This window comes from Chiloscyllium plagiosum, chromosome 2, assembly GCF_004010195.1.
Source record: "Chiloscyllium plagiosum isolate BGI_BamShark_2017 chromosome 2, ASM401019v2, whole genome shotgun sequence".
NCBI lineage: Eukaryota > Metazoa > Chordata > Chondrichthyes > Orectolobiformes > Hemiscylliidae > Chiloscyllium > Chiloscyllium plagiosum.
Window position 1 is genome coordinate 56,090,254 of NC_057711.1, and position 15,366 is coordinate 56,105,619.

The window sequence follows — 15,366 nt, forward strand, 5'->3', positions numbered from 1 at the left end:
GAAGAAGGGCCTGTGCCCGAAACGTCGAATCTCCTGTTCCCTGGATGCTGCCTGACCTGCTGTGCTGTTCCAGCAATAAAGTTTCAACTTTGATATCCAAATGAATCCAACAAGAACTGGACCAAGCATATGTGGTACTCATAATCTTCTTCATCCTAAGTATACGCATGATTTTACTACAACTGCTAAGTATTTCATCAGTAATATTTTCAGCAACATAACACAAAACATCGCAGATAAGAAAAACTGCAGCATATTAACATGCCAAATTTCCCCTAAAGTAAATGCATTAAAATTCCATCAAATTTGACAATATTGTTATGTATTTGGCTTTAAGGGGTTAACACGTAGGGGGTTCCATACAACAGCCAAGCAGGGTGAGATCAATAGTTGTGATGTTGAGAAGATATGCTCTTCTTCATTAGGGTAAATAAAACCACAGAAAGTAGACAAAATCAAACACAAAATATTGCTGAGGAAAGGAGTGAACAAAGACAGAAATGGGAACTATTTAAATGTAAATCTATGATTCGCTCCAGTAATAATATCTAACAATATTCAATATCTAGGATCATACCAAAAGAGTACTTTGAAGTATTAAAGGGATTTTCTGCTATCTAGTGATCTCTGAGGCATGAAGTTTCCCTTTCTTGATATGTGCAAGATCAAGACAAACACTAGGCATACAGTAACAGTGATATCACCGCAGGGAGTTGGCAGCCAATTACACTGAAGTATTCTCAAACAGCAAATCAGAAAGTAAAATGCAGTAAAATCTTCTACTCAATTAAAATTTCCACAGAGTAAATACAAATCATCAGTGATACACATGGGATTAAAGTAGCTGAAATATCATAACTTTTTTTTAAATTTGAAAAAAACATTATTGCCATAATAATGGCAAAAAAGCATCCCAGTGATATAACATTAGATTTCTATGAGTAACTATTGAGTTATTAAAATTAAATTGCATTTATATAGTAACTGTTATGGCCACAGAAAGATCCAAAATGCTTTACAGCCAATAAAGTACTTTGGAAGTACAGTCAGTGTTGACACATAGCAGGCAATTTACATGTAGCAAGCTCCCACAAAAAGAAATGCTGTACTAATTATTGAAAAAATATTGACTATGACACCTGGAACAACTTTCTCATCAGTGGTGAGGTTCTGGAACCCACGAGTTCAAAGGGTAATACAGGCAAAAACCATAATCACATTAAAACATGCGGTGGAACAGTCAATGGGTTTAGGAATCAAAATTTGGAGAGTGGGATTAGTGTGACGAGGTATTCATCGACTGGTATGGACATAATGTGCCAGACGACTACCTTCTGTGCATGAAATCTTACTGTGTTTTCTATGTATCTATAACTCTTATTAAAAATAGTGCCATTGGCTCTTCTATGTCTACATTAGAGGACAGACAGGCCTTCACTTAGTAGGCTCTCGTCAAAAAGATAGCAGCTTAAATCTTCCAACTTCCCTCACTGGATTGGAATGTGTTGCTGGAAAAGCGCAGCAGGTCAGGCAGCATCCAGGGAACAGGAGAATCGACGTTTCGGGCATAAACCCTTCTTCAGGAATGAGGAAAGTTTGTCCAGCAGGCTAAGATAAAAGGTAGGGAGGAGGGACTTGGGGGAGGGGCGTCGGAAATGTGATAGGTGGAAAGAGGTCAAGGTGAGGGTGATAGGCCAGACTGGGGTGGGGGCGGAGAGGTCGGGAAGAAGATTGCAGGTTAGGAAGGCGGTGCTGAGTTCGATGGATTTGACTGAGACAAGGTGGGAGGAGGGGAAATGAAATTTTCAGCTCTGATCTCCAGCATCTGCAGACCTCACTTTCTCCTAGCCATAGTGAAGCCACACAGTGTCTAACTCAATGACTCGTCTCTGGTAAATACGAACGTTGTTGATCTCCTCTTGTGTTGAAATCAGAAACAGACATGAAGGTGACAATTGGAAGCCACCCACCCTGCACTGAGACTGAAGCCAGCCGTCTCTGGTTTGATGTTTTCAAGAAAGACCTTTATATCTGCGATGGGAAGATTTGGGTGTCAATCTTACAAGGTAATGCAACAATATCATTAAGGTAGAGATGGATTGTTTGTAGTGCCACCCCTCAGTGAAGTTGTTAATGAATAAATAGAATACATAAAGAAAGAAAGTCACATTTGTATGAACCTCAGCAAGGCTCATTACGGTCAATGAAATTTTTTTTACTCAGCCAATGAAACAGGGCACAATAAGCTCCCACAAACAGCAATATGATAGTTGCCAAGTGACCTGCTTTTGCAATGTTGATTGGTCAGGACTCCAGGGTTAACTCCCTTACTATTCTTTAAAATTGTGCTATGGTATCTTCTCCCTCCACTTGAGAGGATAGAATCATAGAATCCCTACAGTGTGGAAACAGGCCCTTCAGCTCAACAAATCCACACCAATCTTCTGAAGATCCATTCCCCTATCCTATTATCCTATACTTACCCGTGACTAATGCACCTAACCTGAACATTATGACAATTTAGCATGACCAGTTCACGTACCCTGCATGTCTTTGGATTGTGGGAGGAAACCTGAGCACCCAGAGGAAGGCCGGGGGGCGGAGTTAGGCGTGGTGGCGGAACGCGGCGTGGGGGCGGAGTTAGGCGCGGTGACGGAACGCAGCGGGGGGGCGGGGTTAGGCGTGGTGACGGAACGCAGCGGGGGGGCGGGGGGGCACAATTCTGGTCCCCCTGCTATAGGAAGGATATTATTAAATTGGAGAGGGTTCAGAAAAGATTTACCAAGAATTTACCTGGACTGAAGGGTTTGAGTTATAGGGAGAAGCTGGACAGGCTGGAACGTTTTTCACTGGAGCGTAGGAGGTTGAAGGTTGACCTCATAACGGTTTATAAAATCACGAGGGGCATTTATAAGCTACATACCAGGGTCTTTTACCCTAGGGTAGGGGAATTCAAAACAAGAGGGCATAAGATGCGAGGAGAAAGATTTAAAAGGGGACATAAGGGGCAACGTTTTCACACAGAGGATGGTTCATATGTGGAATGAACTGTCAGAGGATGTGGTAGATGCAGTTAAAGTTACAACAGATGTTTGGACAGGCACATGAATGGGAAAGATTCAGAGGGATATGGACCAAATGCAGGCAAGTGGGACTAGTTTACTTTGGGAAACTTGGTCGGCATGGACAAGTTGAACTGAAAGTTTGTTTTCATGCTGTATGACTCTATGTCTCTACGATAAGAAAATCATCGAGTGCTATTTACCCATTCATATAGCTGACTGTTGCTCCAGCAACTGGCCCTGTTTCACAGCCCAGGAACAATAGCATAACATATGTAGCCGTTGACAGCATGTTTACAGTCATTGTCATTTTAATTGCGCCCAGTGGAGTTAGGCTCATTTTCTTCAGCACAAAGCCACCCAGGAAAATTCCGAGGCACACACAAGGAACTGCAGTTACTCCTAATAAGAGAAACACAGTGAAGACAATTAATCACTCTTGTGAAGAATGTAAACCACAAATTAAACTAAGTAACAATGGCAAAACATGTTTATTATAGTAGAGTAGAGATTGGATACCTTGAAGACGTGCGATGCCTAAACCTCTAATGCAAACACCAGGATGCACCCATTAGGAATTATTATGACTGACTCTGACAAACTAACAAGGAAAGGTTTATAATATTTACTCATCTGGTCATACATTTCGCATACTAGAATTAACGCAAAGCTGTTTACCACTTGGATACCTTCTTGAGATATTTCAGTAACCTCAAACTGTCCACTCTTCAAAAAAAAATTCTTTAATGTTCAATGTAAAAACAATGTATAGTATTGAATGGCACAACGTCAGCCATAGAAACTGCAGGGCCTACTGAATATTTCCAACGTTTTCTCTTTTTATTTCAGATTTCCAGCATCTGCAGTACTTTGCTTTTTGAGACGACAGAAGTATTAAAATTTTATTCACAGGCTGTGCTGAGTTTACTGATCTTAATCTTGTTGAAACTCTGCAATTGATTAACTGGGAAACAATTAGTTCAGACGCACTCATTACAAGGGTAATGTGTTTCAGTTATGAAGAAGGATGAGACAAACTAGGCTCTTTTCATGAGGAGATCTGATAGAAGTGTTCAAAATTACTAAACGTTTTACTAGGTTGACCAGGGGAAAGTATTTCAACTGATCAGAGAGACAGTAACTAAATGCAACAGTTAGAGCATCAAAAGAATAAAGGGCAAGGTTATAATTTTAGTTTGACTCAGCAGTAATATTTTTGCCTCTAAGTCATAGGTTTCAGTTTCTGTTATCGATGTAAGCATATAATCTTGACAGACATTTAAGAACTGAGGTCGTGTCACACAGTCAAATGCGTTGTCTTTTGGGTGACATGATAAGTTTTGACCCTGTCTTTCCTGTTCTGATGGAAATTAGAGATCCCATCAAATAATTTAAAGAAAAACAGGCAAATTGCCCTAACCAACATTCATACCTTAACCAAAACAACTGCAAAAAAGATTAGTTGGTCTAATTTGTTATGTACAGAAAGCAGCAGACAGATTTGCCTACCTAATGACAGCATATACAATGCAAAAGTAATTCAGCAGCTGTTAGAATCTTGGAATATTGTGAGGTTGCAAAAGGTGATTGTATAAAATGATGTTTTTCTTTTCTTTTTAAGTACAAATAGGGATTCAGCACGACTAGAGGATTGACTGAGAGTGGAATGTTTTGAGTCATAGAGCACAGAAACAGACCATTTGGCCCTTTTTGTCCATGCCAACCAGGTTTCCTAAACTGAACTAATCTCATTTGCTTGTATTTGGCCCATTTCCTTCTAAACCTTTCCTATCCATGTACATCCAAATGCCTTTTAAATGTTGTAATTGCACTTGTCTCTACCACTTCCCTTGGCAATTAGTTCCATATACACCACCCTCTATCTGAAGAAGTGCCCCTCAGGTCCCTTTCAAATATTCCCCATCTCACCTTAAACCTATGCGTCTAGTTTTGAACTTCCCTACCCTGGGAAAATACCTCTGCTATTCACCTTATCTATGCCCTTAATGATTTTATTAGCCTCTATAAGGCCATCTCTCAGCCTTCTATGCTCCAGGGTAAGAAATCCCAGGCTATCTAGCCTCACTTTATAACTCACACCCTCCGGTCTTGATAACATCCTCATCAATCTTTATTGCATCCTTTCCAGTTTAATAACATCCTGTAGCAGAGTGGTCAGAATTGTATGCAGTACTCCAAATGTGGCCCTGCCAATGTCTTGTACAGCTGTAACATGACAACATCCCAACTCTTGTACTTAATGGTCTGAGCAATGAAGGTAAGTGTGTGAAATGCCTTTTTCACCACCCTGTCTTCCTGTAACATCACTTTCAGGGAACTATGTATCTACATCCCCAGATCTCTCTGTTCACAACACTCCCCAGAGCCCTACTATTAACTGTGCAAGTCCTGCCCTGGTTTGTCTTACCAAAATGCAATACCTCGCATGAGCTTTAATACAATTTTTTTTTGCACAAGTAACATTACTGGCACTACTCAACTTTGCAATGCAAGTTACGCCTATCTGAGATCTTTGGAAAAAGGAGTGCCCCCGCACAGAGATGCTAAGCAGGTCAAGCCATCTGTCAAACGTACATCTACATCTGGAAAGTCACCAAAAGCTACCACCAAAATTTGTGAAGAAATGACTAACCATGGTGTCGAATGCTTCAGTGGGTGTTCCCTATTCACAGTGCACGATTGCAATGATGCTACGTAAAAGACATTCTCTGGGAACAATCAATATGGAGCATATTCCAATTGACCATGTTAGTCAAGGTGGCAGCAACCACATCTGTAGGGATCAGTATATTAAGTGAGAACGATCTTGAGGAGATTACAGAGTCTGGATCCAAAGACAGGCACATGTGCAGCCATTGATTACTGCTGGGACATCATGCTGCAGAGACCTGGCACAACTAGTGAGAGTAATGATCAGGTGCAGACTTACATCTGGTTTCTATTCCTTGCAGGCATATTGCAATGTTGATAAATCGGACTTTGAAGTTACAGGAGGGATCAATCTCTTCAGAAACATTTCATGTAGCAGCAGTTCCATTTCAAAAGGCATAAAATAAAGTATCAAGGATGGAGGTTTCCTATCGCTTACCTTCAGAAACATGTTCACTTCTTAGCAATCTATCCCCTTTCAATTGACTGTCTTTCTTGGTTCTTCCCCAGGAACAATGGCTGCAACATCTCACTTTGCAGGGTGAGGGTGGTTTGTCTGGCCCCACTTGGCAAGAAAAGTCATCAGCCTCCAGACAGACCCAGAACAAGCCCAACTGTCCCAGTCATGTGCTGCAACAGGCTGATCCAGCTCATGGTGCAATAAAACATCCTATTAGCTTTTCTGATTATTTACTGTACTGACACACTAACATGCTGTGATTCAGGTATGAAGCTGCCCAGATCTCTTTGCATATCAGAGCTCTGCAACTTGGCACCATTTAGATAATGTGCTCCCATTGGTCACTGAGCGCATTCCACTGATAGCATCACCATGCCCACCCCCTAAACTCTCCTGCTTTATGCACTGTTTTAAAAACAAATTGTCTGCCCTTCCCTTCCCGGCAGCTCACACTAACCACTTTCTCCAGTGAGCAGCATAATGTTCTCGTTAAAACCTCACATGCATCTTAACGATTAGTTGATATATTATGGGCCGATCTTGGAACCAATCTGTGCTTTTGGGTGCATTTGGGGATGGATGGGAAAATAATGAGCTGGATACCTGATGAAAAACTTGAATACACAGTAGACTCATGTCATGCCCAGCCCAATGTAATTTTAGCTGCTCCTTATGCCTGATCATTTTTTTCTTTCCTTTGAAATCAAACTAATATTGAGCAGTTTACGTCCCATTCAAAGTTGAAGGCTTTGCTGCTCCCTGTTTGCTCCTCATGAGTTGATTCTCAAGAAATTGGAAGGGTTAACAGGTGAAAAATACCATGCTATATTAAGGTACAGAGCTATATTTCCTTCCTTTGACTAATTTTAAGAAAAATGCAGGTACAAATGGAAACGAGGGAATTGGATATTCTCAGTTTACCCAGTTACAAGATGCTGCGCCGGATCCAAATTGTCATTTCTACTCAAAAGAAATATATAAATCCCACAATGCCCAGATTGGATTATCAAATATTGAGACTTGAGACAAAAACAACTAGGAACACGAATATTTTAGTAAACTGGTCTGTACTTTTATTTAACATGTTATTTTTATTACTTATAAGTCCAAAAGCCTCAAGCAAATGTTATATTAATTATCACGCAAAGTGAAGCACAGCACCATTTGTTGTTTATGCCTGTGAAGAGAATCACAGTTGCTAGAGGCGTTTTCTGGAACAGATTTCTGAAATCCATTAACCAAGAAGACAACACAGAAGTGTATACAGTATCTAAGTTGAGTATGTAGACAGACATCGCCATCCCTTGACCTTGAACAGAAATCAGTAACCATTAAAGAGACCCCTTTGTGTGAAATTATTAGATTAGATTACTCACAGTGTGGAAACAGGTCCTTCGGCCCAACAAGTTCACACTGCCCCGCCGAAGCGCAACCCACCCATACCCCTACATTTACCCCTTACCTAATACTACAGGCAATTTAGCATTGCCAATTCACCTGACCTGCACATCTTTGGACTGTGGGAAGAAACCGGGGCACCCGGAGGAAACCCACGCAGACACGGGGGGAATGTGCAAACTCCACACAGTCAGTCGCCTGAGGCGGGAATTGAACCCAGGTCTCTGGCGCTGTGAGGCAGCAGTGCTAACCACTGTGCCACCGTACCACCCATAAAATTATAGAGCAAGATTTGCTGTGAAGTGTTTCAGAGATGACTAAAGGAGGAGCCAAATGACAAAAGGAATTAGCTGGTTTTTAACTTGTTTTTGAACATAGGCAAACTCCAGGCTTGAACCAGTTTATAAAGGGCAAAATACATCAAACACTTATCATCTCAGCTTTGACCTATATCTAATACCATTTAAACAGGAAAGGAATGTTTCAAAGGGCAATTTTTCCAACTATTACAGCTGCCTTCAAACACAAATGAAAAATATGGACAAATAACAAGAGTAGGCCATGCAGTCCTTCGAACCTGATCCATCATTAAGAAGACGGTTGATTGATTTTAACCTCAGCTGTACACATCCCTAATAATCTAGCATCCTCTAGGCAATCCAGAATCTGCTATTAACAAAAAGAAAACTCTGATACCATTTTTAATGAAATTTATATAAAATGCGACCTTATCTTGTAGCTTAGGCACCAATAATTAGCAACATGCATCATAATTTGCAGACTCAAAGTTATAAATAATTTTCTGCCAACTGTAAGCTGATGATCTAAATGTTTAACTAACTTGCTGGAGTCTTTTAAATAAGCATCAGATAGTGTTGATGAGGGTAATACTGTTGAAGTTGTGTACATGAAGATCCAAAAAGCCCTGGATACAGCACCAAATTACAGGCTTGTGAACAAAGTTATCGTTCATGGAGTAAAACGGGTAATAGCAACATGGATATGAAATCGGCTGAGTAGCAGAAAACAGACAGTAATGGTTAATGTACATTTCTTGCGCTGGTCAAAAGATTTAAGTGAAATTTCCCAGGAGTCAGTGTTGGGACCCTTGCTTTTCCTAGATCTTGGTGCACAAGGTACAATTTCAAAGTTTGCAGACAATTAAAACCTTGAATATAAAGCTGTGAGAAAAACAATAAAGAAGATCAACAGGACAAAGAAAAGTTTATGGAGGTGTGAATTGATTCATTTTGGCCGGAAGAACATGGGGAGACAATGCAATATGGAGGGTAGAGCTGTTAATGGTGTGCAGGAGCAGTGAGATCTGAGTATATATGTGCACATATCATTTGAGATGGCAGGATAGGTTGTGAGAGCAGTTAATAAAACATACAGTTTCCTAGGTTTCATTAACAGAAGCACAGAGTACAAGAGTAAGTATGTATTAAACACGAGATCATAGAATCCCTACTGTGTGAGAACAGGCCATTCAGCCCAACAAGCCCACACACTGACTCTCCAAAGAGCATCCCACCCAGACTCACCCCTCCTACTCTATCCCTGTAATCCTGCATTCCCCATGGCTAATCCACCTAACCTTACACATCCCTGGACACTATGAGCAATATAGTATAGCCAATCCAATTAACCTGCACATCTTTGGACTATGAGAGGAAACCGGAGCACCCAGAGGAAACCCATGCAGACACGGGGAGAATGTGCAAACTCCACATAGGCAGTCACACAAGGCTGGAACTGAGCCTGCATACCTGGTGCTGTGACACAGCAGTGCTAACCACTGAGCCATCGTGCCATCATAGCTTAGCCTCAGCTGGAATATTAGGTCCAGTTCTAGGTGCTGCTCTTTAAGATGGATATGAAGACATTTGAAATACTGCAGAAAGGTTTCACAAGGATGATTCCAGGACTGAGGAATTTAAGTTGTGAAGATAGATTAGAGAGGTTAGGACTGTTCTCCCTGGAAAAGGCTGAAAGGATATCTGAGTAATGAATTTAAAATCATAACAGGTCTTGATAAACTGATGGGGAGAAACTGTTCCCATTTGTGAAGGCATTAAGAATGAGAGGGCTTGAATTTAAAGGAATTGATAAAAGAAGCAAAAGCTTCTTTTTTTCCAGCAGGAAGTAGTTATGGGCAGTACTGAGGTGCCTGAAAGTATGGAGGGAAGTTCAATCCCTGTTTTCAATACAGAATTTTTTTGTACTTTGCTTCCTCACTCTCCATGGGAGTCGTACTGGAGGATTGGAAGGAGACAACTGTTGTTCCTCTTTTCAAGGAAGGTAATAGGGAAATCCCTGGCAATACAGAACAGTCAGTCTTACGTCTGTGGTCAGCAAGGTTTTGGAAATAATTCTGAGGGATAGGATTCATGACTATTTGGAAAAACATAGCGTGATTAAAGACAGTCAGCATGGCTTTGTGAGGGGCAGGTCATGTCTACCTAATCTTATTAAGTTCTTTGAGGAGGTGATAAGACAGGTCGACGGAGGTCGAGCAGTGGATGTAGTGTATATGGACTTCAGCAAGGCATTTGATAAGGTTCCCCATGGTAGGCTCATTCATAAAGTCAGGAGGTATGGGATACTGGGAGATTCGGCTATCTGGATTCAGAATTGGTCGGCTGATAGAAGGCAGAGAGTGGTTGTAGATGGGAAGTATTTTGCCTGGAGGTCAGTGTTGAGTGGTGTCCCGCAGGGCTCTGTTCTTGGGCCTCTGCTCTTTGTAGTTTTTATAAATGACTTGGATGAGGAGGTTGAGGGGTGGGTTAGTAAATTTGCAAATGACACAAAGGTTGGACGTGCCATTGATAGTACCAAGGGCTATTGCCAGCTGCAACACGACATAGACAGGATGCAGAGCTGGGCTGAGAAATGGCAGCTGGAGTTCAACCTGGATAAATGCAAAGTGATGTATTTTGGAAGGTCGAACATGAATGCTGAATATAGGATTAAAGACAGAATTCTTGGCAGTGTGAAGGAACAAAGGGATCTTGATGTTCAAGTACATAGATCCCTCAAAGTTGCCACCCAAGTGGATAGGGTTGTTAAGAAAGCATATGGTGTTTTGGCTTTCATTAACAAGGGGCTCGAGTTTAAGAGCAGTGAGGTTTTGCTACAGCTCTACAAGTCCCTGGTGAGACCACACTTGGAATATTGTGTCCAGTTCTGGTCACCCTACTATAGGAAAGATACAGAGACTTTGGAGAGGGTGCAAAGAAGGTTTACCAGGATGCTGCCCGAACTGTAAGGCTTGTTTTATGAAGAGAGGTTGACTAAGCTTGGACTTTTCTCTCTGGAGAGAAGGAGGAAGAGAGGTGACCTGATCGAGATGTACAAGATAATGAGAGGCTCAGATAGAGTCACTAGCCAGAGACTTTTCCCCAGGCCAGGATTGACTCCCACAAGGGGTCATAGTTTTAAGGTGTTAGGAGGAAGGAATAGAGGAGACGTCAGGAGTAGACTCTTTACACAGAGAGTTGTGAATGCATTGAATGCATTGCCAGCAGTGGTGGTAGAAGCAAAGTCATTAGGGACATTTAAGCGACTGCTGGACATGCACATGGGCAGCAGTGAATTGAGGGGTGCATAGGTTAGATTATTTTATTTTACATTAGGATTAATTCTCGGCACAACATCGTGGGCCGAAGGGCCTATTCTGTGGTGTACCTTTCTATGTTCTATGTTCTAATTAGATAGTTCTTTGAAAAGAGGGAATTTACAGGGTTACAGAGAGAAGGGCACTAAAGTAAGATACATTTGAACAGCCAATCTGACACAATGACTTAATGGCTTCCTTCTGCACAATAATAATTCAGTGACTGAGTGAAATATGCAGAAAGTATCTAGGAGGGACAGTAGTAATGTTATTGGACAAGTAATCCAGAGGCCTAAGCTCATACTCTGGAGAAATGAGTTCAAATTCTACCATAGCAGCTGGAGGAATTTTAACTCAATTGATCAATCTGGAACAAATTACTGGCCTCAAATAATGACTGTAAAACGACTGGACTGCTGTAGGAAACCGAGTCTAGATTAGAGTGGTGCTGGTAAAGCTCAGCAGGTCAGGTAGCATCCGAAGAGCAGGAAAATCGACGTTTCGGGCAAAAGCCCTTCATCAGGAATAGACCTGCTGTGCTTTTCCAGCACCACTCTAATCTAGACTCTGGTTTCCAGCATTTGCAGTCCTTGTTTTTATGTTGCTGTAGGAAATCTGCTGACCTTACCTGGGCTATATGAAATTCTTAACATGGCTGACTGCCCTCTGAAAATGGCCTAGCAAGGCACTTAGTTGTACTAGAGTGTTACACTATGGATGTACTTGCATCACATGGGCTGCAGGCTCCCCAAAATTTATCATGGACAATTATGATGGGCAATAGTGGTTTACCTTTCCAGTAATGCTTACATCCCAGGAGTGAATAAAATAAAACTGAGGATGCTGCCTGAACTGCTGTGCTCTTCCAGCACCACTAATCCAGAATCTGGTTTCCAGCATCTGCAGTCATTGTTTTTACCTAAAATAAAACTGAACCTACTAAGATGAATTAATCTGGTATGCTTGGACATTCAACAATGGGAACACCTTAGCAAGGAATAGTGATTGCAGTAAAAGCAAACTTGGAAATCACAGGCATACTGCAAGAGCATTCATTTATTTTAATGGATTTTCACCCTGTGCTTGAAGCCAATACAGCCAGCTGCACATTGAGATACTGGTCTGGAGTATTTTGAGTCGTGGATGTCTGCTCATATGCTGTCCCTGAGGCTGCTTGCTCTGTATCTCTATTAAAGGCTCTGTAACTCCTTATGTACTGCAATTCCTCTATTTACACCTGCATATGGTTGGTAATCAAATATGGAACTTTCTGTGCCTAAGAACTCTCTCATGAGCTTATTCAAAACTGGATAATTCTCTCTTACAGATGTGATCATGTGATCAGTAAAATCATCATGATTTGCATGAATCTCATTATACACACTGGCTGCAGGTCAACACTTGATGGATGACCTGTTCTCCTTTGTTGGACATTCTAATCACAGACTCAGCTCCTATATTTTGTTTTACTCATGACTATTTTCTTCTCCAGTTGCTGACCAATTTACAGTTCATTGATGCTAAATTTATAAACCAATTTTACCTCAATTCCAACAGGGAAATTTTTCTTTTGAAGGCACTTCTTGAGAATTTTTGAGGGCTACTTTTTGATTTTTGGGGATTACTTCTTCTTTCTCACTAACTTTTTCATGCAGTAAAATTATGGGGGAAACTTATAAAGCCCTGAGTGAGGCCTTACTTGACACCGGGAGCAAAAGTCACATTTTCCAACAGAGTTCCAGGTGTTGAGACGAGATTCTCACTAGAGAGAAGCGATATGTCAATTGTTCCTTTTCACTGAATCTCACCTCATTAACATGCAGCTCCTTGTTTTACCATGCCCTGGATTGAAACAAGACAGTGGGAATTCCCAAAGTAAAAGTCAGAGTGGTTACCTGGTAACTCCAGCTTGCCCCCTTGAGCCTCTGGTCCACCATCTTAAACAGCTAACAACCAACATCTTAGGAAAGGCTTCATGGGCAGCTCCACATGCAGAGACTCCATTTACAAACCTTGGCAGACATACGCCAGCCTCTCCACGCCACATCTCCATTCATTTAGTGTGATTCTGCACTTTTGTGCTACACATTGGGGTGCACTGATGCTTCTCATTGCAACGATGCTGTAAGGACACTTTGCATGCTCGGACATAGATTAGAGCAGGGCTGCTCACTTGCTCTCCTAGCGCTCTCTCCTTGCACCAATCTGGATGCTCTCAGCATCTCTGCCTCGCCCTGCTTTGCCTTTTAGCACAGGCACAAAGTCAGGCAGTTACTCCCGGTTGTCAGCAGTAATGAGTCCAGGGGTGGGCATGCTGTTATATGCTGTTATATGTCACCATGCTATGTCAGTGTTACACTTGCACCAGGTGTGCATAGCCTAGATGGTGGGCACACTGCATGTGCATCGACCAAATTACTTTCAAAATCAGTGGAGTGTGAGTGCTCAGTCATGTCAAGGGAGACACCATAACTCACAATGAGCCGACTTGGATTCTCACAATATCCATGCATTGCATTGCTTAACCTTGCCTTTTTGCACTTGGCGTCTGATCTAGAGATACCAGGCTCATATTATTTCAGAAATAAAAACAGAAATTATTGGAGAAACTCAGCAGATCTGGCAGCATGGTTAATGTTGAGCAGAGTTAACATTTCAAGTCCTATGATCCTTATTCAGAACTGATGGGAGCTCAGAAAAATTAACATTTATGTAGAAGATGTAGTGGGGAAGGGGGAGGAGTAAATAATAAATACAGATAGAGCCCAAAGAGAGAGAACATTATTCTATTGTATTCGTTGTTAACAGTGTGGTGTCCTCTACATCTGACAGATGAAGCACAGACTGGGCAACTGTTTTGCAGAACACCTACGTTCTTTCCACAAAAAAATACACCCTTAATTTCCAGTTGCCTGCCACTTCAACACACCACCACGTTCCCCAGCCAGCATCTTTGTCTCAGGCTTGCTACAGTGCTTTAGCAAAGCTCAGTGCAAGCTGGAAGCACAGCACCTCATTTTATGTTTGGGAATCCTGCAGCCTTCAGGACTCAATATCAAGTCCAATAATTTTAGATACTGAACACTTTCTCCCACGTCCTTACCCCAAACCCACACCAGTTACATGTTACATTCACCTATCTGATTTTTCCAGTCTATATGCAGAGTATAGATTGCAGATTACAAGTATCCCCGTGATTCAGAAAAATAGCTGGAACTTCTTTTATTTGTCACCCAGGATTAACCTAATTAGTCTTCAGGTTTAACTCTTCTTGATTTAGTTTAGAGGAGCTAAGAGGAGCTCTGAAACTAATCAACGTCTCTACAATATTGCACTGGGTGATTTTAACTTCCCCTGCATTAACTGGGACTTGCATGGATGCAGAGGCTTGGATGGGGGAGAATTTATTAGGTGTGTCCAGGAAGGTTTTTTCAAACAATATGCAATTGATCCAAGTCAGGAAGAGGTGATAGTAGACCTGGTGTTGGGAAATGAGCCTGGCCAAGTGATTGAAGTTTCAGTGGAGGGGCATTTCAGGAGCAGTGACCATAATTTTGAAAGTTTTAAGTTAGCCATGGATAAGGAAAAGATTAGTCCTTGAGTAAAATTACAAAATTGTGTGAAATCTAACTACAACAGTATTAGGCATGAATTGGGGAATGTAGATTGGGTGCAGTTGTTTGAGGGTAAATCCATATCTGGCATGTGGAAATCTTTTAAAGGCCAGTTGATAAGAGTTTAGGTATAGCATGTTCTGTGAAAATGAAGGTTAAGGATGGCAAGATTCAGGAACCTTGGCTGACAAGAGAAATTGAGTGCTTAGACTAAAAGAATAATGGTTAGGAAAATGAAGACAGACAGAGCCCTGGAAGAATACAAAGATAGCAGGAAAGACCTCAAAAAGCGAATCAGGATGGCTAAAAGGGACCATGGAATATCTTCGGCAAACAGGATTAAGGAAAACCGCAAGGCATTTCAAGCGTACATAAGGAACAAGACATTAGACAGGGAAAGGGTAGTTCCATTTAAGGACAAAGAAGGGAATTTATGTGTGGAGCCAAAGGAAGTGGCTGAGGTCCTTACAAATACTTTACATCAGTGTTCACAAAGGAGAAGGACATGGAGGAGTATGTTGATATTCTAGGGCATGTTGACATAAA

The 15,366-nt window shown here is 41.5% G+C and overlaps 1 protein-coding gene across 1 annotated transcript in view; it reads right to left on the reverse strand.

The window, feature by feature from the left end:
* The window catches only part of LOC122559852 (solute carrier organic anion transporter family member 3A1-like), a 290,872-nt gene that overhangs the window by 33,930 nt on the left and 241,576 nt on the right, over positions 1 to 15,366 (reverse strand). Inside the window, exon 5 of the mRNA XM_043709972.1 lies at positions 3,266 to 3,464. Within this exon, the coding sequence (XP_043565907.1) occupies positions 3,266 to 3,464 (199 nt within the window). The remainder of the gene's footprint in view (positions 1 to 3,265; positions 3,465 to 15,366) is intronic.